A 25,573-nucleotide genomic window follows, 5' to 3' on the forward strand; every position below is an offset into this window, starting at 1 on the left:
TAATCAAATTCGTTGAATTTTTTTCAAATTCTGATGTGTCCACGTGTGTACATAACAGCTTTTCACAGGGTAGGTTATACTCGCTCCGTCCCACAATACATGTCTCTTTTGAAAAAATTACGCATATTAAAAAAATATTAATTAGATAAAAATTTCTTACTTCTACCCCTAATAAATGCATGAATGTAGACTCTTATTCAATCTTTATTAATTGTTGTACAACTTTCAAGAAGGGTAATTTTGGAATAATGTCAATATATTTGCATTGGAAACTATAAGTGGACAAGTATTATAAGACAAAAAATTCTTCGAAAAGAGACATGCATTGTGGGACGGGGGAGTACTATCTAATTTACATTTAAATCCAACTATTGCAATACCCGTCATAATTTGTTAATTGAATTATAAACAATATTATTATCATCAAAATCTATATAAAATTTATGATTTATGGAAAATTTTAAACATCATTTTCAAACAATATCTCACATTTTTCAACTTTAATAATCGAAAAATTTATTGTTGTGGCCCGCAAGGGTTGGTTCAGCTGGTTAAAGAGAGGACTTGTATCCTCTTGGTCACAGGTTCGACTCCGAAGGGAGGAGAATATGTGATTATGCCTCCTGGATCAGAGCTTGCGTGAGCTCGTGGATTTGCACTGAAAGAGTAGCGGCTGCTAAAAAAAATAAAAAAAATTCATTTTTGTGTTTATTGATTATACTGTAGAATATAGTGTCTTATAATTTATAAAAATAATTATTGTGCATATTAATTATGTTGTACAACGTAGTTTTCAATTCAAATCGATATTTAAAAATATTATAGAACCAAAAATTGTAATTTAAATTGCTAGATAATATTTTATACATTTTTGGAAAATATCGAGGAACATGGACTTTTAATACATAAGTTTAAATATGAGCTCCATATAATTTTACGCTTTCATATAATATGATGATACTATATAATACACATATTTGTGTATTAAAATATGTCATATATTATGCCACTTAAAAAATTGAAGATATTTGGCGGGTTATCAAACGGTACTCTACAAATAATCCCTTACCAGAAATTTGTATTAACAAAAGTTTGGAAACATAATATAAAAATATAAATTATATGAATTTTTCTGTGTTGAACCTTGAATATTCTTTTTAAAAAAATCTATTCGTCATTATTTGAATCCTACTCATTTGATGTAACAGGTTTACCTTTCTTTACATACTTTTAATATTCTAGATTATCGAATCCAGTTGTAAGAGCATCTCCAACCATACAAAGCCCTCGTCTAAAAAATGAGTTGGCATTCCAAAATTAAAAAATATAGCCAATGTCTTGAAAAAATAGCACTCCAACCACATGAACCTGTTGTCTATAATTTTAGCCAACCTCTTATGGATGGCTAAATTTGTCGAACCTCTACAGGTCTGTAAGAAATCTGTAGGAAGATTGCACATCATTTATTACTATATTAAACTGATATATTCTATTTTAACAATCTAAAATATTAATAACATACTATTTTTAAATTATAGCCAACCAATATAGCCAATACCATTGAAGCAAAATGTATTACAGGTTCAGCAAATTTTACATAATGTCTTACAGGTCCAATTTAGCCAACGATTATAGCCAACACTGTTGGAGATGACATTTTGACCATTTTAAGAGGGTCAGTACTAGAATCTTAACTTTATCTACCAGAAGTGGCATTTTACTACAATTTTGTCTCCATATCCAAACAGTGACGTTCTTCACTAATTTTCAATCTTCTTTGTTTTGTTGACAGTAAACGAATCAATTAACTGCATGTTAATCAGAATTAGTGGAACTAATTGAGTGCGTTTGAGTCGATAAAAAGGTTCTATAATTTAAGAGACAGAGATGATAAAATGAAAGCGATCTATGTAATTTCAGTAATTACGTTATCAGTTTGATTGCTTAACCTCTTTTAAACCAACCAAAAGCAGCCGAGCCAAGTGAGTTTTAGCATATTTTTGTACTTGACAAAAACAAATTTCATGCGTGAGAATAATATTATACGTTATTTCTTTTAGCGGAAGAGTTGAATAATATCATGTAACATCCTTTAAACAACTTTCTTAATTTACAATGATTTACTTCAAAAAATTTCGACCAAAATCATCTTCTTGTATATTTATTTTATCAAGGATCTTTTGCGTGATTGGGCTTATTTTGCTGTTTTCACTGCAATTTGATATTTTTTTTATTGCTTTTTATAAGATGGAATAAAATTAGGCCTCAATTTTACTTATAGATTTGTATGTCCGGTTTTGTCATTAGTGGACATGTGTGCTTGAGTTCTGGTTTATTTCTTCTACATGACTACATTCATAAATTTGTTTAGTCAAATGTGAATAATAAAACTGTAGAAAGGGTATTTATTAATTTTATACTGGTCCTCTTTGACTATTAGTTATAGGTATTAGTTATAGGTACCAGAAAATAAGCAAGCTTTGGTATTTATTGTAAGCCTCTCGGACCCTTTCCATCTTTTGCATGTTTATCAATCGAAAAGTTACGCTACTTCCAGGATAAATAAATTCTAACTCAAAATACATTTAGGATGGTATTTCGAAAATGCTATTAATCACCCATCCCGAATTCTCCCGATCTCCGAACGAACCTTTAACAGGGATTCTTTTCCTCCTCGATTCCCGACCCGTTTGGAGATCCAACGAGTATTCCGGAAATTTTAATTTTTAATAAAAATAATACTTTTATAATATACAATATATTTTTTAATGAAAACAAACTAATATACTAATAAAATAATATTAATTCAAATTTTAACATCAAATATTGTTAAAATTGATTTAAAATATAAGTAAACAATAATCTTAAAATTTTAATATAATTATATAATTCAATATAAAAAAAGTTGATCAATCGATCATTTTAATTTAAATAATATTATAAATGTTATCAATTTACAATTATTTATTCAGTATGATATATATAAATATATTATTATTTGTTATATATGTATAGTCGGGAATCAGGGTGGGGAGAACAAATTCCCGATTCGAACGGGACAGGAGCGGATTGGAGTCGAGCGGAACAGTAAATGCCCATTCCTAATACAGTCAAACTTTATCTCTTTATTTTTAGCTTAAATTTAACAAACACATATTTAAAAAGTTTGGATATTAAACATTTCTAGTCCAAGCATTACATACTTTTTTAGACAATTCATATTTATTTTTAAAAATAAATGAAGTAGTGAAATTAATTATTAAAAATAATATTAAAAGTAGAGATGTGTTCGGGATAAAATATTTTTTCAAGAATGATCCATCACAAGGAGGAGGATATTTGTCTATCCTAAAAATGATCTCTATCATAATGAAGAATATAAATAAAGATGTGTATTTCATCTATTCCACTGGGTTGTATAAGTGTAATTTGATATTTTTTTTTAAGATGTTTTCTCAAATAAAAACTTAAACTTTTTACTGAGAAAAAAATTAATATAAATTATTAGATAATTTTTTATAAAATCTTATACGTTTCAAGCAAGACAAAAATATTATATAAAAATAAATAAAATAAAAGTATTTATTAATAAAAACACCACTTAAAAAACAATGTTCACACATGTTAAGTTAAAAAGATGACAAACAGGCAAAGCTGGCAGAGTAAATACCAAGAATAAAAATGTCTAAAAATGTCTCAAGTCAACTGTTTCGGTTTTGGCAGCTTGGGAAAGGTGACGAAGAAAAGGGGTTGCTGTGAAGCTGAAATTACATGCATGTTCACACTGCCCTCTATTTTCCCCGGCTCTATCTCTCTCTTTTATTACTCCAACTGAATTATATTTAAATAAACGAAAAAGACAGATTAATTTAACTATCATAAATGATTAGATATTCTCTAGATATATAGGAGTATTTATGAAATATTACAACACAGTGCAGAGGAAGCCAAGTTCTTTATTTCTTTCTTCTGTTCTGTTTGTGTAAAGTTCTGTCTTAACCCCTTCCCCCTCCTCTGCTGCTTGAACCAAGACAAGAGAAATCATAAGTTTATGGTTGATGGGTTCTTGTTTCAGTGTCCAAATCAAAGCTGAGAGCCCTCTTCATGCTGGTAAACACACACACACACTAATTTTCTTGAAATCTTTAGTTGCTTTTATCTGTTTTTTTTGTTTTTGTTTTGATTTTTTGTATGTTATTTAAGTCTATTAACTAGAAATTATGTGTTCTTGTTTGGAAGTATAAGATCATCATGAATCTTGAATTTGTTAAGTATTTGTTTACCCCTAGGAAATCTTGTTGAGGGGATGATTTTGGTGATATGTTAATTGCATATGTTGCATTCATAGTTTAAGTTGTTATGATTATATAAACTTTGTGTATTGTTCTAACTTTGGAGGATCTATTGATTTTGAGAATCTATGATCAAGGTATCTGATTTAATGTATAGTGATTTTTGATGTCTATTGGAAGATCAATCTACTTAATTTAATTTCGATTGAAGATTGGTTGTTTTGATGATTTTGGTACAATCCGTGCTTGATTGGACTGGGAATTGATTTTAAAATCTGTAGAATTAACTGTTTGTGGTTCGATTGTGGTATGGAATTTATTAAGAAGTGACACAAGTTGTTAGTACAGGCGCTTCATCAAAACCTCCATCGGTGCCTCCAACACCTCGGAGCCAGAAAGAAATTCTGCAGTCATCAAATTTGAAGAGTTTTGCCTTTAATGACCTTAAGGTAGCTACAAGGAACTTTCGTCCAGACAGTGTGTTGGGGGAAGGTGGTTTTGGCTGTGTTTTTAAGGGATGGATTGATGAGAACACATTCGCTGCTACAAGACCGGGTACTGGCCTGGTTATTGCAGTAAAGAGATTGAGGCAAGAAGGAAACCAGGGTCATAAAGAGTGGTTGGTGAGTGTGAACTCTTTCCAAAGTCTTTACTTTGTTTTGTGACTAGAATAATTTTTCAGATCCACATAACAAAAAATGCTTTTCATTTGCTATTTTGTTAGAGAATTATTTTATGCTGTATTAACAGTGTGTGCAGCTTTGTTTGCATTAGCTTTACATTGAAATGCCATTACAGTTTCGATTTTCAAATTTTTAGCTTGCTTGATAATAATATTCTGCCACCTCTTTGACTACAGACAGAAATCAATTACTTGGGGACTCTTTATCATCCTAATCTGGTGAAGTTGATTGGATACTGCTTAGAGGATGAGCATCGTCTTCTAGTATATGAGTTCATGCCCCGTGGTAGCTTGGAAAATCATTTATTCAGGAGTAAGCTCTAAATCTTATCAAGCCTTGGTCCATTAAACTATTCCACACTAAAAAATCTGTATATTGAAGTAGTGCGTTCAATTTAAGAATCACATTATGATGCTGCAGTGGATTATTCTAATTTATGACATCCAGTCATTTTAGAAGTGATAAAATTTTCAAAAAATTCTTATTCTGTTATTTTAAAATTTAATTCTGTGCATCTCATTATTCAAATGCAGGGAGTAAGAATACAATCTTCTTTGTGATATAGCTAATTGATATGATTGAAACAGGGAGTTCTTACTTCCAACCGCTTTCCTGGAACCTCCGTTTGAAGGTTGCTCTTGGTGCTGCAAAGGGCCTTGCATATCTACACAGTCCAAAAGCGAAAGTCATTTATCGTGATTTTAAAACATCCAATATCTTGATAGATTCTGTATGTGAATTTTATTTATTGTTATGATTAATGTCAATCAGGAGTGTTCCATTGCCTTACATACATTTTTGCTACTTATTTATAGAAATACAATGCAAGGCTATCTGATTTCGGGTTGGCAAAAGATGGACCGGAGGATGGGAAAAGCCACGTGTCTACCAGAGTTATGGGAACCTATGGTTATGCAGCTCCAGAGTATATGGTGACAGGTAATGTCGGCTTTACATGATTAGTTTGTTCTGTTTGTAGGAGAAGATAATTAAACCAACTTGCTTCTTTTGTGCTTTAGTTGATGCTGACTCCTTGAAGGTACTTGTCCAGTTTAGCATTTTTTTTTAAAAAAAAGGATAGGTAAGTTTATCATAATCATAAGCCTAGGGTTATTTGTCACACTGGTTAGAATAAAGTGTGATTATATTATTGTTCTCTCTGAGCAACTTAATCATACTTCTCGTGAGTAAACTGCTGAGACGTAGTGGTTGTCCATTCCCTGTATCCTAATGGATAGACAGTAGGGAGTAGAACGGGATATTATGAATATATGAAGTATGCTTCTTTTTGCCAACATCGTAGGTTAAAAAACTGTACAAGGTTTTTAGGCCAATCACTTTATCTCTACTCAAGAAGGGCTAGTAGGATGATGATAATTATGTCCATTTCATGTTTTCACCTTCCTTTGACTAACCTGAGGCTAGTAAATATGCCAAAAATTATTAATAAAGACTCTGCCCTTGCGTATATGTGCATTTTTTGTTTACCACCTCATTTTCAGCTCTTCTAATCTGAAGTTCAATTTCTTATTATGAAGGTCATCTGACAACAAAAAGCGATGTCTACAGCTTTGGAGTTGTTCTTCTTGAAATGTTGACAGGCCGAAGAGTAATTGACAAGAACCGTCCTACAGGGGAACATAACCTTATTCCATGGGCAAAGCCTTACCTCACCAGCAAGCGCAGGATTTTGTATGTCATGGATGCGCGTATCCAAGGCCAATACACTCTGGCAGCAGCACTGAGAGCTGCCTCTCTTGCCCTTAAATGCCTCTCGGTAGAGCCCAGATCCAGGCCCGACATGGATCAGGTGGTTAAAGCTTTAGAGCAGCTCCAGGACATGCATATCTCAGGAAATAGTAAAAGCGAAGGTCTTCAGAAGCATCGTGGTGCATAATTTCTGTTCTTCTTTTCAGTGGGTAAGACTAAGGCCAGTTATTAGTATTAAATACCAGTCACAGTTATGTGTTTTCCTTTGGGAGAGAAAATAGGACAGATCATACCGAAAAATTAAGTGATAACATCAGTTTGCAGAGTTATGTGATTGCACTGGTAGTGCAATACATTGTTAATTTACTGTACAGTTTTTATTTTATCTTGTCAGACTATCTGCATCCATTAGATTATGCTTGTAGTTGCATTATGATTGGAGAGGAGGATAATTCTTCGGTATCTATCAGTTGAACATATATCCATTGATGCAAATAGCTGCAACGTGCCTTATATGACTCTGCTAATACGAGGATTTATTCTATCTTTGCTAATGTGCCCGAGATGTTATATTCATGTCGTTGGATGGGATGAAATTGTTGTCATGTTCCTATTCTGTTCTAATAAGAGAGTTGGGTTTAGATGGAGGCATGTGGGCATGCGTATTTACATTACTACTAGAAGTTAGTCATCGACAGTTACCATAATTATGCTATCTTATTAAGGCTTCAGGATGTGTGCTCCTGCCTTCCTATACCTGTTATAATGTCAGATACAGAGAAATGAGATCTGTGTCTCAGAGGTTATGTTGGCTTAAAAAAAAAATTCAATTGGCATAGCAAGCAGCTAGGACATCTCACACATATATGAGTACATGCTCCAACAATAGGTTAACACCAATTTTGTCAGCAAAATTGTCACTGTTCACATTAGAAATCATACTAGTTCTAAGACAGAATTGTAAACAATAAGGTTGAACAAGCAGACAGAGACATGGGAGAAATGTATATGGATTCTTGGAACACAAATGGTATGCTATTTTCTTCGATTGGTTTAAGCGAGAATCGAAATCATGACAAAAAATTAGCTCCGAACTATCCCATTGCACTCTCAGTAGATAGATGCATTTGGTGCCTACGTTTCGTCCTAATCTTTTTCTCTGTAAACACATTCCTCCACTTATCTATACATTTCATTGAGTATTTCTGTTCCAGTATGGTACTAAACAATGACCTCCCAAAATTTGCTTCATTGCTTCAAGGCCATGGAAATTCAGCATGAAGGAGAATACAAGGTGAAAGACTGAGAGATGTGCGCATGCATCCACAGGTTATAGAACACCTTGTTTTGGCATCTGTTGACCTCTATCCGTCGTGCAAAGTATCACCTCAAGTGTGTGGAAACGTAGCAAGGAGACAATGGGGCAGGAGAACTATGATTACTTTTGAGTTCCTGATCAGAGTATAGCAGGTAATGGGGATTACATCGAGATGTCTGCCTCTCTTATGTCGCGAAACTTCGATCATCAGTACAAGGGAAAGACTGTTAATAGCGTGGCAGGCCAAAGAAGAGCACGGCCTGTCAGTTCAGCTGGTTATTTTCTAGTAGGTTTTGATGTTTGAGTGAAATCTGGATTCTGGCCATTTGGGGACATGAACCTCGTCATTGGCAAGGATCGAGTGGAAAACGAGTTGAACAAGCTCATTGATCCAGTTGTAGTCACCAAGAGTAATGTGACTCGAACACGGTAGAGGAGTGGCATTGAAGCAATGCAAGTTGGGCAACTGCATTGAAGCCCCGATTGTATATTTGTATCAAATAATTTTTATAAAAATTACATATTTTCGCTCAACCATAATAATGCTTGAGATCTATATATTTTCCAAAGAAATCACCAAAAATTTATAAGTCTCATTCCAATCGATCATAAGTGTTATGCTCACTCTCTTCCAAAATAAGTGTAATCACCTAATTTGAGATGTAAAAAAGCACTTCTACTTATAGTTTGCAAATTTTTTTCTGGAAAAAAGTTTAATCATATATGTTTTTATTCAAAAAATAATACTTAGAAATATGCCTTTTTAACATCTTAAATTTTGTTTAAAAAATCTAGACGATACTTATTTTGAAACAGATAAAGTATATTGAATGTATCTTCATTAAAATCATTATAAAATACAATAATTTATGATGTCATCATATTGCATCCCAAAAAAATCAAATACCCAATTTGGCACTCTTTGATCAGCAATTCTCCAAAACCTCACATGAGAGCACAGTACAGGTCGTACATGTGACAACTAGAGTGACTCATTAAGTACATGAATCATTAAAAAGTTCATAAACAGATATATAATCATATATTACAGGTCGGTAGTTTGTGAGGAAGATGGTCACGGGGGTCGGGGATGGAGCCAGGAAAATACGATAACTCGTTCCCGACCTGTATCCAAAAAAATTTCCGATCCTCATCCTATTTGATGCGTGAATATATCGGAATCGGACCGGCATGAAACATTTAAGCAGTTATAAGCAATTAACCATAATTACAAGTGTTAAAGCTGATGGTATATCTCTCTTTATCTTGCGTCAATAAATATATTTGATTAGAAGTAGAAGCATTCAAAATAGAAGTAAACAAAAATTATTTAATCAAATAGCGCCCGCCACCCTGAATAAAAACATTTGCCAATTTGTCTATCGTAAGTTGAGCTTTAATATCAGCCAAACAGAACAGTCCTCTCAGTCCTCACTCCACATGCTTAAGCAAATTATGAATGGTACCATTGTGTAATTGGCTTCTCTAAATGGTACCATTTCGTGTTTTTGACTTACAAGTGGTACCACTCAGTTTATGATCCGTTAACGATACTACCATTCCGTCCATCAAAACGTTAAAAACGTTAGTTTATCGTATTTATTTCGTATTTTCCTTTAAAAAACACAAAAAATACAACTGATATCTGTATTTTTTCTTTGTATTCTTGAGTTCTTGAAGATTAAACAACTTTTTGATCATGTTGCTGGTGTCCGTTTTAAGCGTATGAGTAACCAAATCGAAGTTTGAGACGAGCTCTATCTATTTTGATCATCAATTTTACGATACAACATCCTTTGAAAACCAAAATGGCTACAAATAATCATTAAACAAAGCATACCCGACGTGATTGAATTTGCAATCATTTTTTGCACACCGTCCATTTAGATATTCTCGGCAAACTTCCCCTAAAGTTGCTCCTACTCCAGGCAAAATTGCCCCACCTCAAGCACCAGATACAATACCAGGGATCATTCCAAGCAATCCAGGAAATGCACCTGAGACAGAACCTGAATAATTTGGCATGTTGGGCATTGTCTGGTTAACTAGATTTGGGAAATTGGATTGGGGAGCCAAACCCAACAGTCCTCCAGTTGTATTTCCTGAAAAAAGAGTCGAAACCTAGACCTCATAACTCCTAGAACAAAAACTAATGATTACAAGTGGAGAAATTAGGATTGTACAAACACAGCCATAAACCCTTTGTCCCATTTTAGAAATCCCAACTCCGATTTTCAAAGGATGTTGTATCGTGAAATTGATGATCAAAATAGATAGAGCTCATCTCAAGCTTCGATTTGGTTACTCATACTCTTAAAACGGACAGCGGCAACACGATCAAAAAATTGTTTAATCTTCAAGAACTCAAGAACACAAAAAAAAAATATGGATATCAGTTGTATTTTATGTGTTTTTTAAAGGAAAATACGAAATAAATGCGATAAACTAACGTTTTTAACGTTTTGATGGACGGAATGGTAGTATCGTTAACGGATCATAAACTGAGTGGTACCACCTGTAAGTCAAAAACACGAAATGGTACCATTTAGAGAAGCCAATTACACAATGGTACCATTCATAATTTCCCTTTTTTATATATTTGGTCACCATCCGCACACTCAAATTGACAAGTCAAATATAATATTCATGACCCATTTTTGATGGCGTGCTATATTCCCTTGCAAAATATTCCATGCACTACTAATTTGACTAGAAAAGTATCCACCTCAAGGACAAACTAGACTCCTCATAAAATCCCTATAAATTCAATCACATACTGCACTTGAGCTCACAACAAGCCCTTCAAGCAACACAAGCAAATCTTAAAGACTTAAGAGTTGCAGAAACATAAAAATTCTACAATGGGGAAGGGTGGGCGCATGTCTGTGCAACCTGTTGCAAACACTGAGGCTGAGAAAAACGAGAGCATTGTTCGTCGAGTTCCTCACCAAAAGCCACCATTCACGATAGCCGATATCAAGAAGGCCATTCCGCCACACTGTTTTAATCGGTCGCTTATTCGTTCCTCTTCCTACCTTGTCTTCGACATTGCTGTTTGCTTCTTCCTCTACTACATTGCCACCAATTACATTCCTCTCCTCCCCGCTTTCCTTTCTTACGTGGCCTGGACCGCGTATGTTTATGTTCAGGGTTGTTTTATGTTTGCCATTTGGGTGGTGGCACACGAGTGCGGCCACCATGGCTTTAGCGACTATCATTTGCTGAATGACGCATTAGGCTTTATTCTACACTCTCTTCTACTTGTCCCTTATTTCTCCTGGAAGATCAGTCACCGTCGCCACCATGCCAACACCAATTCTCTTGATCGTGATGAAAATCACGTTCCTAGGTTCAAGAACACAATCCGATCATATTACCATCACTTCAACAATCCATTAGGCCGCGTTTTCATCATTACATTCACTCTAACCCTGGGATGGCCTTTGTACTTGATTGTAAACATAGCAGGGCGATCTTACGATCGTTTTGCATCCCACTTTGATCCGTACAGTCCTATTTACTCCGAACGTGAACGACTTCAAATCATGTTATCCGATGCAGGCTTTGTCGCAGCCTGTTACGGACTATACCGGATTGCACTAGTGAAGGGATTCGCATGGGTATTCCTAGTGTATGGAGCTCCATTGCACGTTGTGAATGGTTTCCTTGTGATGATCACTCTATTGCATCACACTCATCTTTCGTTGCCTCACTACGACTCTTCGGAATGGGACTGGTTGAGAGGAGCTCTCGCTACGGTTGACAGGGATTACGGAATCCTAAACAAAGTGTTCCATCACATAGCCGATACTCATGTTCTCCATCATCTGATCTCCTCCATCCCACATTACCATGCTCAGGAAGCCACGGAGGCGATTAAGCCGGTGCTGGGAGAGTATTATCATTACGACGGAACTCCATTTTACAAGGCAATGTGGAGAGAAGCCAAGGAGTGTCTGTATGTTGAAGAAGAGGATGAAGGTGACAACAAGACTAAAGGTGTCTATTGGTACAAAAATAAGCTTTAAATTCGTGACTGGAACGACATTTCGTTGTTATTCTTTTTATATCTGAGCACAGAATTATTGTATTAATAGCTTGTGAGCCTCCGAATAATGGAGAACCAAATCATAGGCTCTTTGACACTGTAATGTTATTGATGTCACTGTCAATGGTACTTAAATTTGCTGAAACCATGCGTTCTCTGTGTGCAATCCTGCAGCGGTTAGCTAGTGTTGTATAGTTGGCAATGGCATACACTTTTGAAGTACTTAGTGGGTGTTTGGCTACTGCACATCTCAGACTTAAAAGTGCTAAAAACCCACTTCACTTATTTCAAGTCTGTTTGGCAAATTTTAAGAAGTACTCAATTAAAGAAAAGAAGTTGGGGAAAAAAAGCCACCAAAGCTGGCTTTTTTTTTGCTCAGCTTCTGTTCTTGTTGCTGCTCGGCGGACTCACGTGTAGAGTACTGGGGCCGGTGCCTCACTCAACTTTCAACCAAACTGATATTTAATATTTATACATGTTCTTCAAATTGTTTTTCTTCAAATTGTTTTTCTTATATTTGTACAACTACTCGATAAAAATTTGTGGCCATAATTGAATTCCAACTTAGTTTAGTAATTATATCTATAATTTGTTCATTAATTTTATTAAAAATTTATTAGTCAAATTAATATAAAACACAAAAATGGTTTAAATTGTCCAAATAATATTTTTAGTACCATTTAAATTATCAAAAAAATTTAAAATTATGTATATATTTAAAATTGTTAAAAGAAAATTTTTTCAAAATATCAAATTTAAAATTATGTATATATAAAATTTTCATCAACTTTTCTCAATTTATTTCGTAAATATCAAATAATTATATTACAAAATTACGAAATTATACCAACTTATAAGTTAAGTTATCCAAATACTTAAAAAATTATAAGTCACGGTATCCAAACACTCATAATAGCTTATAAGTCCAAACCAACTTCTCACTTTTAATCCACTTCTTTACTTTAAGCAATAAGTCACTTCTTTTAAGTCCATTCAAACGGTCTCTTAATTTGGTAAGCTCCAAAAAACCGAGCAGTTTCCTTCATACAAAGTAAAATTATTAGTATACAGGAAAGAACAATCAGTCAAAGTCATAAACAATTAGTTGTATAAAGCAAGAGTTTACATTGCTACTCACTGTTAATGTAATATATATGCTTATGTCGTGATCTATTTCTTTTCTCTTTTCATTTTAACCTCTTTTTACTCTGCTACTCGCAAAGGCGCGACTCTTAAACTGCTTTCATCTGCATCAAATCCAACTGGAGTGAGAATGAAATAAATCTGTACTCTAAATTGGAGATGATCTGAAAAAATATTTATAATTTTATTTCTTCAATAATTCCATTTCAAATTACTTGAAATAAGAATCTAACCCAAATATTCTTCATACAATCTTCATCATAACATTTTTTGACTTAATTACTCTTTTCTTTCTCCATAATTTTGCATTCTATTTCCTCAAAATGAAATCTTCTCCAAATTTTCTCCCATCTTTTATCAGTAGTGAATACTAGAGGTGGTAATCGTTTCGTTTCGTATACTTTCGTTTCGTGTATTTTCGTGTTTCGTGTACTCGAAGGTGAAACCCGTATCCGTCCGTTATTAATTTCGTGTACCTAATTTGAAACCCGTATCCGATCCAAATCGTTTCGTGTATATTTCATGTACTTTTCGTGTATATTATATATAATATTATTAATATATTTTTTAATCAAAAAATGGATTTAATATATATTTTCTTTTATAAATTTATTAAATGTGAATGATATATTTATACTTGTATACAATTCTCTATAAATTTGTTAATGTATCTACAATATATATCCACACATACATATAAATATATACTTCTTACTCAATTATATATTTAATATATCATAACATATATATAATAAATATTATCTACAAATATTTCGTGTACTTTCGTGTATTTCGTGTACCCCAAATGAAAACCCATATCCGACACGAAATCTATCGTGTAATTTCGTGTTCGTGTACTTTCGTGTTTCGTGTATCGAAAATCAAAACCCGTATCCATCTTTTTCGTGTCGTTTCGTTTCGTGTTAGCATGTCACATGTCAAATTGCCAGGTCTAGTGAATACCTTTGTTACCGTATAACTTTGTATGACTGAGCATATATTGCGATAGCTGATCAAACAGTTCACTAGAATTTGAGTAAATAATCCTTATGTAACTTTATCCAAAAATAATATTGTATATTCTTACATTGTTTATATATATAAGATTTTTTTCCAACATATATGATTATCAATATTTTATGCTATAAGTATTGGAGTATTAATAATTTGACATATCCTGAATTTCATAGACAAGTAACGTAAATCATTTAGATAATCAAGATGTGACATAAATAATTTAGTTAGTAACATTTTAAACAAATATGCTCGAAAGAGTATCTCGAGCTGATCCAAAGTTAACAGTTAACACTGATTTTCAAAAAATTGGTTAGAGTTCCAAATTCTCATAAAGGTGATCAAACTTTTGTCCCGCCTTTTAAAAGTGCGACTCCCGTTAAATGTCACTAACGGGAGTAACGGATAGAGGAATAAAAATGAGTTCCAAATTCTCAGAATGGTGGCTAAATTTTGGCCCCGCTTTTCAAAAATGTGGCTCCCGTTAAATGTCACTAACGCGCGAGAGACACACTTTTAAAACGGATTTATCTAATTTTTTAAATTAGAAGGAATCTAATTTGATATGTTTAGGCATTAGATTTTGCTAATTTGTCGTTAATTTTGATTATATATATATAAATATATGTGACTTTTTTGTATATTAATTTATATTTTGTTTGATTTGTTTTTTCTTCTGAGGATACTTTGGAAACGAGTTGTTTCGTGACTTTCTTTATGAGTATTCTTATTTATTTAAGCTTTATTGTCTAGACGTCCGGAGTTATAATTGCATGACTTTCGGTTAGATGATAAACTTTGTCGAAAGAAAGAATTCTCGGATGCGGTTTATTATATTTCGATACAATTAATTTACGAATATGTAGACCTTATAAAAAAAATTGTAATGACTATATATATAGTGTCGTATGTGTTCAAGATGTATGTTTAGATCTTGTTCGAAGATATTATTATTTTAAATTTTTCTAAAATATAATTGTAATGCCCATATATATAGTCTGGTATGTGTTCAAGATGTATGTTTAGATATTGTTCGAAGATATAATTATTTTAAATTTTTTTAACATATAATTGTAATGACCATATATATAGTCTCGTATGTGTTCAAGATGTATGTTTAGATATTGTTCGAAGGCATAATTATTTTAATTTTTTCTAAAATAAAATATATTATTTTTAATACTCCATATAAAGTTCATCATTTACCGGATCAACATATATATTTTGGCCTTATTTATATATGGAAAATGATACATGCACAGAATTGAGTACATAAATATTCACGGAATGAGTATGTGTCAACTTGTGATTGGAATGGGCCCCCTTGCACATGTATTAATAGCACCAATTAAAACTCCCCACCTAGGTTGCCATGTCATTTTGTGTAAAATTATGTACCCAATTTTGTGCATGTAGCACTACTCTTTATATATTATTTACAGTATGCTATTTTGATTTTAGTCTTTTGACTGGTGATGCTCAGTTACAATAACGTAAATGAGAACTGATCATGTTCTGCAGCCTATAAAATCTTCTGTCTACATAATCAATTAATCTTGAGTGTATACCAGAGCAGTCAAAAACTGAAACGCAATTAGATCCCGCAAGTTAAAGGATGATTTTCGATTGATTTTCGGTGGACGATGAAAGTAATAGCACAATCATTTTCGTCAAAAATACGTATACAAAATGTGTTTTTACATCTTCCACATCAGCTCCAAGCTATAACTAAATTAACCAGAAATTGACAATGATTTCAAATAATTAAAACTAGGCAAAAGCAATTGGCTTTAAGTCCTTCAAAGCTTATTTTTGTACCAATAGACACCCTTAGTCTTGTTGTCACCTTCATCCTCTTCCTCAACGTAGAGACACTCCTTGGCTTCCCTCCACATTGCCTTGTAAAATGGAGTTCCGTCGTAATGATAATACTCTCCCAGCACCGGCTTAATGGCTTCGGTAGCTTCCTGAGCATGGTAATGTGGGATGGAGGAGATCAAATGGTGGAGGACATGAGTATCGGCTATGTGATGGAACACTTTGTTCAGGATTCCGTAGTCTCTGTCAACCGTGGCGAGAGCTCCTCTCAACCAGTCCCATTCCGAAGAGTCGTAGTGAGGCAACGAAAGATGAGTGTGATGCAATAGAGTGATCATCACAAGGAAACCATTCACCACATGTAATGGAGCTCCGTAGACCAGGAATACCCATGCGAACCCCTTCACGAGTGCAATCCGGTAGAGTCCGTAACAGGCTGCGACGAAGCCTAGGTCGGATAACATGATTTGAAGTCGTTCACGTTCGGAGTAAATAGGACTGTACGGATCAAAGTGGGATGCAACACGATCGTAAGATCGCCCTGCTATGTTTACGATCAAGTACAAAGGCCATCCCAGGGTTAGGGTGAATGTGATGATAAAAACGCGGCCTAATGGATTGTTGAAGTGATGGTAATATGATCGGATCGTGTTCTTGAACCTAGGAACATGATTTTCATCGCGATCAAGAGAATTGGTGTTGGCATGGTGGCGACGGTGACTGATCTTCCAGGAGAAATAAGGGACGAGTAAAAGAGAGTGTAGAATAAAGCCTAATGTGTCGTTGAGCAAATGATAGTCGCTAAAGCCATGGTGGCCGCACTCGTGCGCCACCACCCATATGGCGAACATAAAACAACCCTGAACATAAACGTACGCGGTCCAGGCCACATAAGAAAGGGGAGCGGGGAGGAGAGAAATGTAATTGGTGGCAATGTAGTAGAGGAAGAAGCAAACAGCAATGTCGAAGACAAGGTAGGAAGAGGAACGAATAAGCGACCGATTAAAACAGTGTGGCGGAATGGCCTTCTTGATATCGGCTATGGTAAATGGTGGCTTTTGGTGAGGAACTCGACGAACAATACTCTCGTTTTTCTCAGCCTCAGTGTTTGCTACAGGTTGCACAGACATGCGCCCACCCTTGCCCATTGTAGAATTTTTATGTATCTGCAACTCTCAAGTCTTTTAAGATTTGGTTGTGTTGCTAAAAGGGCTTGTAGAGTTGTTGTGAGCTCAAGTGCAGTATGTGATGGTATTTATAGGGACTACATGAGTTGTCTATTTAAATGTGTTTGCAGTCAAATGAGTACTAGAAGAATAGTTTGAAAATAATGTAGCACGCCATCAAGTAAATTGTAATGATATAAGTACATTTTGGACTGGCGGGCGCTGCTCTTGGTATCTTTTTTGATTGTACAAGTAGATTTGGTGTTCTAAATCCATCGAATTTATTTGTTTGGTTTGGTTAAAAAGAGATTAGGGTGCTTGTTCACTTGTGGTGGTGTTAAATAGATATAGGTGTTCTGTCTCCCAAAACGATTTGGAAATCGTACTAGCTTATTGTTGAAATTATAAAATGGACTTGCGCACAAACGTAAAGAGAAAAGAAAGGCTAATAGAGATAATCGAGAGATTTGGATGAAAATAACAAGAAGTTCACAAAATTGTAATTGTAATTTAAAAAGTTTAGACTTTTGAACTTCTTACATTTTAAAATTAGAAATCAATTTCTTGAGATTTTATTTATAAATAATAAGTTAGACTTATAACTTCTTTACATAAATGACATAGTTATATATGGATAACCAAAATGACGAATACTTATATTGGACAACACAGATGAAAAATATTGATTCTTGCTCAATTTAATAATTATTATTAATTGAAACTGATTGTAAGCTTAAAAGTTTACTCCTTAAAAAGACCTCGAATATAATAAGATGGAAAGAAATCCTTGGTTGAGTCTTTGAAAAGTTTGGTGGTTGGGGGAAAAACTAGATTCCCACACGTGAAAGAAATATGAAATGCAGCCGTCAGGAAAGACTAGGAGTTTAGAGTATAGAGACTAGTGCCGAGTGCGTTAAGCAGTCCATCAAGACTGAAGATTGGCGAGGGCCTCACACAATCATCAAGGGAGAATGATCCGAAGAAAGACTAAGAAAGTAGACCCTGAATAAGGTGAATAATACAAGGGCATTCACCTAATCCAGTTTCCAGACAGGGAATCCAGATTAACACAGTGAGAAATTTGGATTAACAGACCCTAATAACAGTTTTGAGATGGGAATTCCGGATTAACAGGCTCCAACAAGTGTCACAAGCTCCATTTTTTGATTAGACTAGAATTGACCCGATCTTATATTATTTTTATTAATGCATTTCAATATATCTCCAAGTACTTAATTAAGAGTAATATTTTTAAATTTTCTTGTTTTGTATAATTATATAGGATGTATATTTTTGTGCAAAATTAAAAACAATTGAAGAATATAAATTACGCAAAATATTGAAATATATAAAAAAGAAGTGTCCAAGAGCGTCTCAACAGGGGAATAACCGAATACCTATTACTCCATGTGTCCCATTTTATATGAATTATTTTCTTTTTTTAAATGTCCCATAACAAATGACCCTTCCATTTATATCATTTATTTAAGATTATTACAACTACATATTCATAAATTGCTCTCATTTTATACCCATTTATATCATTTATTTAAGATTATCACAATCACATATTCATAAATTGCTCTCATTTATATTCACTGCCTCTTTTTATGTGATTAAGCGAAGCATTCATTTTTTAAAAACCGTGCTAGTTAAAGGGCTCATACAATGAGACGGAAGAAGTAATTGGTTACAAGAGTCGCAGAGTCGCAGGTCACAACACATGCACAATGACACAAAGCCTACATGCTGACTGGTGGGCGCTAACTTTACCCACTTGTGTACTACTCCATGTTCTTGTTGAATTTTTAAGAATACAATCATACAAATCAAGTCTACAATATCTCGTCCGGAAACTAATTATTAGTGACATCCTCTTCAGGTTTTTACAGCAATGAGATCTTATCCCCCATCTGAAAGAACTGATTAGTCATTGCTTTAATCGTATAATCTAGCTTATAATCACATAACGTAACCAGCGCTTTCAACTTCCCCAAAATTGTTGGTCCAAGCATCAGTCAAAATATGAAATTGAGTTAAAAACGGAAAACGGCCAGCGAGGGTCTGAAAAAGACTAGAACATGGGTTCCAAGTCCAATATAAAGGAGAACTACTGCAGTTCTTATGTTGTGTTTGGTTGGGGTGAATGATTCCGGAAGGAATGGAATGAAAAATTAACTATTTTATGGACAATTTTCAAGAAATTCATTCATTCCTCCATTCCATTCCTTATATCATGTGCTACATTTCACACCTTCAATTTGAGATGGAATGCTCCATTCTCCCCATCCTCAATTTCTTCTCAAATCTCATCATGGCAATTTTGCACTTCCTCATTTTTTTTTCAAAATTTTCTTCCTATCTTTATTAGTTTCAAGTATTTTTACTCATTTCATTCCATTCCATTCCATTCTCCCCAACCAAACACAACACTAGAGCACATCAAAGGCATGCGAGTTTAACACTTAAGATACAAATTTAAACTTGATAACATGACCACATTTTCCCAGATTCACATAATACACAAGTTTCGAGCTACTAGAAAGTACAAGTACTAACACGGTCAAGTAGGATGTAAATTTCCCAACTTCACATGTATTCCGCTTATCTACTTCGCTTAGGTGATATATCAGCAGACCGAGATCTAGATCCAGAAGGTGATCTTATAGCACGTCCAGGAGAAGACTTCCAATGTGCTCCTGCTCCATCAGACTCGTATGCAGGTCTCCTGCAATAGATTAAAAAGAATTTCTGACATATATACATAACAATATAACGCAACTGATTAATATTGCTATACAAAGTTACTTAACCAAAAAGCCTTTCAGGTACCTAGACCAATATAATCCAAAGTTTATCACAACCTAATTATTACAACTACATACTGTTTACATCAACAAGAAGTTGGAGTTTCACGGTGTAGTTATATAAAGTAAAACAGCTATCTTAACTCCTCAGATTGTGCCAAACTTTCTAATCATGATCCCATACATTTTTAAAAACTACAGGGGCTAAATCCATACCAAATCAACCTGTAAAGCTAAAAAAACTTAAGTTCTCAACCTCCTCTACAATCTTATTCAAGTGTTTCACTCTGTATGGCTAAAAGCATATTTTATAAACCAAGAAGGCATTTTACAGGTAAAATAACGATGTGACAGTTGGACTCCTGACCTGATACTTTTTACGACCCCGCAGAAATATGATTAAAAGTTTCACATATTTTACTTTATGGAGTATGCATCATGTAGTAAAAAAAAAATTAAAGAAATAAGCGTCATTAATTCATGTAAGCAAATTCAGCATATAATGCGGAGATGATTCCACTTACTCAGCATATTCCTTGTCATTTCGATCTGCTGCATCATTTCTGCTGATGGGAGAATATGACCTCCGGGCATGACGACCATCTCCTTCTGGTGGAAGATCCCTGGGTGATCTAGGATCTTTCCTTCTTTCAGAAGAAAGGGAGTAGTCACTTCGCCGTCTTGGGGCAGGAGAATAGGACCTGAAAACAGCAAGGACAATATTTGAGCAAATCACAAGGCAACAACATGTCCCAAAACATGAGGTAATACCTTGAGCGATGTCGACTTCTAGACCCAGTAGGATAACGAGGGGAGCGCGAACGTGAGCGGGACCGGGAACGACCTGAAGAGTAGTCCATTACATATAAATGATTCAAGTATATAACATAAATAATGATGAGGCGTAAAATTTTGAAATCAATACAATTATTTGCTTCAACCAAAGTCAGTGAACTTCCAACCTATCTGCAAGAATTTATTAAAATTCCCTAAAAGATGTGTATATTTTACTAAAGATAATGCAACAAAAATTCATCTAATACAAATATAAGCTGAAAATGGATCAGTTATACTATTACATAGTAATAACTTGGAACACCATAAACAACTAACCATAATAGGAAGATCTCTGCCCTTCATAACCCGAGGGTCCTCTACTGAATGTAAATAGGTCACAAATTTTAGAATACTATGAATACAATATGGCCATAAAGTGGTATAATATATATCCACAACACTTTGAGAAAGATATTTTACCTAGTCCTAGTTCTTCTGCGCATATCATCAGGCCTTTTTCGACTCTCAGCAGCAACAACAACAGATATTTCCCTCCCAGCAAATAATTGTCCGTTCATACGATATTGAGCCTCTGCTGCTTCATAGGGATCCACAAACTGCACAAATGCAAACCCACGAGGCTCCCTGAATAAGAAATTACAAAGATTAGAAGGCCAACCTTAGTATTAGATATTATGACCATCTATACAAGAAAACTGAACTAAGTTGACTAAAAAAAGTCTTGGCAGTTGTCATTCCATGAGATACCTTCATTTAAATATTAAGTATCAGCTTTACAGCACTTCAACAATGAAGCACATAGACGCTGCTAAAGTACAAATGGCTGACCTTTTTTTCTACAGGCAACATCAAAAGATGCAAAGGACTTGAAATTCTTCACAAGCTTGAAAAAATTTGAAGCACTTGAAATCAACATCATCCCAAACTTATAAATTCTCCATATGTTGTCTTCAGGTGGGCAACAATCAATCTTCTTTCTTATAAATCAATCTCCTCAATTACTGATTTGTATATATTATACATTATTCTCTTCACATACGCATATTCCTCACTTGGAAGATTACTTTACCAGTCTTGGGGAACAATAATCTTAAACAATCATATAACAGTACGCCTTCATCAAATGTGGGGCTTGGACTTGTTAAAACTTCAAACCAATACCCCCTGACAAACCAGTTCAAAACATAACTTACTAAGACAAAAAGTGAACCTCATAGATAGTTCAAAACCAGACCTATAAATTTCCTATATCTCGAGATTCAATAACCAAAACTACTGGATTAAACATGCCCGGGAAAAGGAGGGAGTATTAGTTTAAATACCAAAACTATCAAATTAAACTCAAAATTCTGTTCTTGCTTGATGTGCACAGGCTGCAAAAATTTCTAGAGTGGCAAAGCAAAACTTGATTGCTAGGTGAAGGCCTTTAAACATATTTGAAGCTGACATAGATGATACTGATGCATGGATTTTAATTACCAAGGTCCTACATCTAGTGGAACATTCCTGACAGAATAAATAATATATAACAAGAGACCAAAAAAAGGCAAATATTAAAAGACTTTATGTACAGGAATCAACAGATTTTAAGAACATGCAATCAATACAGATTTTTAAGAGCTCAATAAAAGAAAACAGCATAAGATAGTTAGGGAGGTGCCAATCTGATAGAACGGCAAGAACACAGCTTCAGTGAATCAGTCAACAATGCCGTGCCTTCCAAGTTACAAGAAGTTTAGGCAACATGGAGATGATAACTGGATACATCACTCAATTTAAAGATTTTCTGAGGTCGCAACGGACATGTTGATCCTAAATACAATATGAAAAGCATACCCTGTATAGTAGTCTTTGGGAAGATATACATCTCTAACTACTCCATATCTTTCAAATGGAACTCGAAGTTCCTCTGGCCTGCAGATGAGAGGAAACATAAATGAGACTGTGTTACCCAAGTACAACACGACAATATCAACAACATAAAAAGGTAAGATCATAGCTTAACCAAGATAACTGAAAACAGAACAGACACTACAGGAGAACATGTTCTGTAAAGCAAAGGTCAAGACAAAAGCATCATCAACCATATTAACCTGCAATCCCGAGGTATATTGCGTACTAAGAGGCTGCCATTGTTCTGCTCCTGATGCCTTCCACGCTCCCCACCATAACCTCTTCTTGGAGGACTTCTTGGCCGGGCTACATATCCCCTCCTTGGAGGAGAGCTATAACGTGGTGGACTGTACCTTCTCATGACTTAACCTTGGCAACAAAACCACCATCTTCTCAGAAAGTAATACATTAACACTAATACATATATTGTATGCATACAAACAAGAGAATAACCTATAAAACCGTCTTTTATACTACCAAAAAAACAGTGTGATATTCAGCAAGAAAAGAACTTCGTATATATATAACTTATATATTAAAAATAATAGGTTAAGACAAACATGTAATGTATATATAGAACACTCATCACTCATGTCATAATACTTTTCACATTACGACTTAATTCTCATCTTAAGAACAAGACCATCTTCATCAACCTAAGCTCATAAAAGGATCATCAAAAGTTAGCAGCATCCATGTAAACTTATTAAAGTACATGTTTTGACGTAAAACTGGTCATTTGCAATATTGCATTAAACTATTAACATCCATCCTGTCACACTTAGTCAGTCATGTGATTGACTGAGGGCATTATCAGTTTCTAGTGGCTCCTATACTATACATTCTTTGTTTCTTACCAGTCTTATGACAGCTTACCAAAATTATCCTGAGCTGTTAGACAGTAGTTTGAGCCTTAAAGGCATGACAAAGAATGGCAAACTTTCCAGTCACCAAAACACTGAAAACACCATACCCACTCTACGAAAACAACATTACCATTTTCTTGACCAAAAAAAAAAAAAAACAATATAATATCTTTCAGAAGAAATTTTGAAATTTCGTTGTTTTCCTTGCCAGCTACTAGTTATAATACCACAAGAAATCTCAAGCGCCCAATTTCAAAGAAAAAGTAATTATAAAGACCGCATTCCTTAGAAAAACCAGAAATTAATTATGCTTTCCAACACAATCTAATACTTACTAAAACTACTAGGTTAAGCCTAAGAGGAATCCTTCAAACCTGCCCTCTTCCAAAAAGTTAACATTCTTTCAATTCTAAAGGAACAAGAATTTTAAACACGATCCCATGTCATGCAAAGAGAAGTAGATATCCAAGCAGCAACCAGGGCAGAACCCCCAAAAACTTAAAAGCAATAAATTATATAATTGACGAAAAGTGCATAAACCCAAGGATCAACTGTCATAAATGGATAAAAGCATTGTCAGAAGAAAAAAAAAAAGGAAAAAAAACTTTTATTAAGTGATTTTTAAAATTATTGAGAGTTTTGGGCTCATTATCAGCATACAATGCATGACATGCAAATGTTTTATAGCCTTAAGAGTTGGGCACAGCAAAATGCAGTATCAAAATCCAGTATCCTACATGCAAATATAGCCTTGTAACCAATTCAAACTCCGCCAACACTAATTTCAGTACTTCATATCTTCCGTAATAATATACTAAGTTGCAAGCATATGAATTCAAATAATGTGCTTATAACTGCCCATCATCACAACTAATATTCCAATTAACAATCCAATTGTCCATATACATCTTTCAATATATCAAATTCAACATCTCAAGTAAAAATCAAAACTCCAAGAAAACTTAAACTGATGAATCTTGCTAAAAGCATAAACCCCTAAATTAAAAACCCAGAAACATAATGAAGCCTGGAATCACTACAATTAAAGATTCAAACAATCTATTCAAAAGTATCAAACTTTATCACTAGTAAATAAAGTGATGAATCTTGCTGCATTAAACCCTAAATTAAATACCCTTAACAAGAAGAAATTATCTGAACCAATTGAAACAAGATTATATGGGTATCTACATATATACGGTGTAAGTTTTACCTGATAGCAGAGAGTTGAGAGAATTCTTGACAGATCTGTATCGTAACAATTGTATACCCAGGTTTTGGTTGTACTTGGTACAAAAGAAGTTTTTAAAGGAGTTGACCGGTTTAATTTGTCGTTTGACTTATAAATTTAGTTCTCACTATAACCGTAACGTCCTGTTTATTCAAATGTATGAGAGTAAACTATTAATGAGGTCGACTAAATTGACTAAAATAAAATAAAACAGATAAAGAATTGTATTCTGTGAATTAGTTATATAAATTAAATGTTTTTCATAAATAATGAATATTACGTTAAATATTAGAAATACAATTTTTCATTTTAATCTAGAATCAAGTTCATAGAGTCCTCGTTTCATCGGAGTATTGGAATACGCATATGTTCTACAAGTAAATATAGTTTAAAATATTAAATATATATATTTTTTAAATTGATGTTCTACGGAGAGATTTTGGGATTATTTTCTTGAATGATGTCCACAAAGAGATTTTGGGAGAATTGATTATTTAATATGATATCAGATATTAGTCTCAGAGACTCAAGTTCGATGTTACAAAACCTTGATAGAATTAACCATTACTTATATATGTTTTATTCGCACTCGGTCTCCCTTTTTTTTAGTCATTACCAGAATAACTACTTGGAAATGCAACGCCACATGAACAAATTTGTTGAAAAAAGAGTATGAGAAAACTAGCGGTAGATCTTACTATAGTCGTTTCTGTTTATTGTTTGTATATTTTCTGGTGAAGTAGAGGTAAATTCTTAGTTGAAAGTCTATTGAAGAGCGCCATATCT

The 25,573-nt window shown here is 34.1% G+C and overlaps 4 protein-coding genes across 5 annotated transcripts; 2 read left to right on the forward strand and 2 right to left on the reverse strand.

Annotated features, from left to right (window-relative positions):
• The first annotated feature begins 3,899 nt into the window (after positions 1-3,899).
• On the forward strand, positions 3,900-7,070 carry LOC108214256 (receptor-like cytoplasmic kinase 176). The gene is made up of 6 exons (XM_017386178.2): positions 3,900-4,110; positions 4,641-4,915; positions 5,152-5,287; positions 5,563-5,705; positions 5,791-5,914; positions 6,514-7,070. Exons 1-6 carry the CDS (start codon positions 4,059-4,061, stop codon positions 6,870-6,872), a joined length of 1,089 nt encoding a protein of 362 aa, XP_017241667.1. The 5' UTR covers positions 3,900-4,058; the 3' UTR covers positions 6,873-7,070.
• A 3,668-nt stretch (positions 7,071-10,738) lies between these two features.
• Positions 10,739-12,196, forward strand: LOC108211018 (delta(12)-fatty-acid desaturase FAD2). The gene has a single exon (XM_017382497.2). It carries the CDS (start codon positions 10,865-10,867, stop codon positions 12,029-12,031), a length of 1,167 nt encoding a protein of 388 aa, XP_017237986.1. The 5' UTR covers positions 10,739-10,864; the 3' UTR covers positions 12,032-12,196.
• A 3,611-nt stretch (positions 12,197-15,807) lies between these two features.
• Positions 15,808-17,278, reverse strand: LOC108210933 (delta(12)-fatty-acid desaturase FAD2). The gene has a single exon (XM_017382398.2). The coding sequence runs from the start codon at positions 17,172-17,174 to the stop codon at positions 16,008-16,010; it is 1,167 nt and encodes a 388-aa protein (XP_017237887.1). The 5' UTR covers positions 17,175-17,278; the 3' UTR covers positions 15,808-16,007.
• A 2,371-nt stretch (positions 17,279-19,649) lies between these two features.
• On the reverse strand, positions 19,650-24,922 carry LOC108215464 (serine/arginine-rich SC35-like splicing factor SCL30). Of its 2 annotated transcripts, none has more exons than XM_017387977.2 (8): positions 24,770-24,922; positions 22,891-23,059; positions 22,634-22,711; positions 21,257-21,421; positions 21,113-21,153; positions 20,771-20,843; positions 20,524-20,700; positions 19,650-19,920 (listed from the first exon to the last, which is right to left on the reverse strand). In XM_017387977.2, exons 2-8 carry the CDS (start codon positions 23,049-23,051, stop codon positions 19,797-19,799), a joined length of 819 nt encoding a protein of 272 aa, XP_017243466.1. In that variant the 5' UTR covers positions 23,052-23,059; positions 24,770-24,922; the 3' UTR covers positions 19,650-19,796. The 2 variants fall into 2 exon arrangements, with proteins under 2 accessions (XP_017243466.1, XP_017243464.1); XM_017387975.2 differs by having other exon boundaries at positions 21,113-21,156; positions 24,770-24,921.
• Between the last annotated feature and the right edge of the window lie 651 nt (positions 24,923-25,573).

This window comes from Daucus carota, chromosome 3, assembly GCF_001625215.2.
Source record: "Daucus carota subsp. sativus chromosome 3, DH1 v3.0, whole genome shotgun sequence".
NCBI lineage: Eukaryota > Viridiplantae > Streptophyta > Magnoliopsida > Apiales > Apiaceae > Daucus > Daucus carota.

What these genes read in the sequence shown, in the direction of transcription:
- LOC108210933 (XM_017382398.2), bottom strand. Translation starts at nt 17,174, where the DNA reads ATGGGCAAGGGTGGGCGCATGTCTGTGCAACCTGTAGCAAACACTGAG.
- LOC108214256 (XM_017386178.2), top strand. Translation starts at nt 4,059, where the DNA reads ATGGGTTCTTGTTTCAGTGTCCAAATCAAAGCTGAGAGCCCTCTTCAT. An exon ending in TGAGAGCCCTCTTCATGCTG is followed by an intron (nt 4,111 to 4,640) that starts GTAAACACACAC and finishes TTGTTAGTACAG; the next exon opens with GCGCTTCATCAAAACCTCCA. An exon ending in AGGGTCATAAAGAGTGGTTG is followed by an intron (nt 4,916 to 5,151) that starts GTGAGTGTGAAC and finishes CTTTGACTACAG; the next exon opens with ACAGAAATCAATTACTTGGG.
- LOC108211018 (XM_017382497.2), top strand. Translation starts at nt 10,865, where the DNA reads ATGGGGAAGGGTGGGCGCATGTCTGTGCAACCTGTTGCAAACACTGAG.
- LOC108215464 (XM_017387975.2), bottom strand. Translation starts at nt 23,051, where the DNA reads ATGAGAAGGTACAGTCCACCACGTTATAGCTCTCCTCCAAGGAGGGGA. An exon ending in CCCAAAGACTACTATACAGG is followed by an intron (nt 21,422 to 22,633) that starts GTATGCTTTTCA and finishes TTTCTTATTCAG; the next exon opens with GGAGCCTCGTGGGTTTGCAT. An exon ending in AGAAGTCGACATCGCTCAAG is followed by an intron (nt 20,701 to 20,770) that starts GTATTACCTCAT and finishes TGCTGTTTTCAG; the next exon opens with GTCCTATTCTCCTGCCCCAA.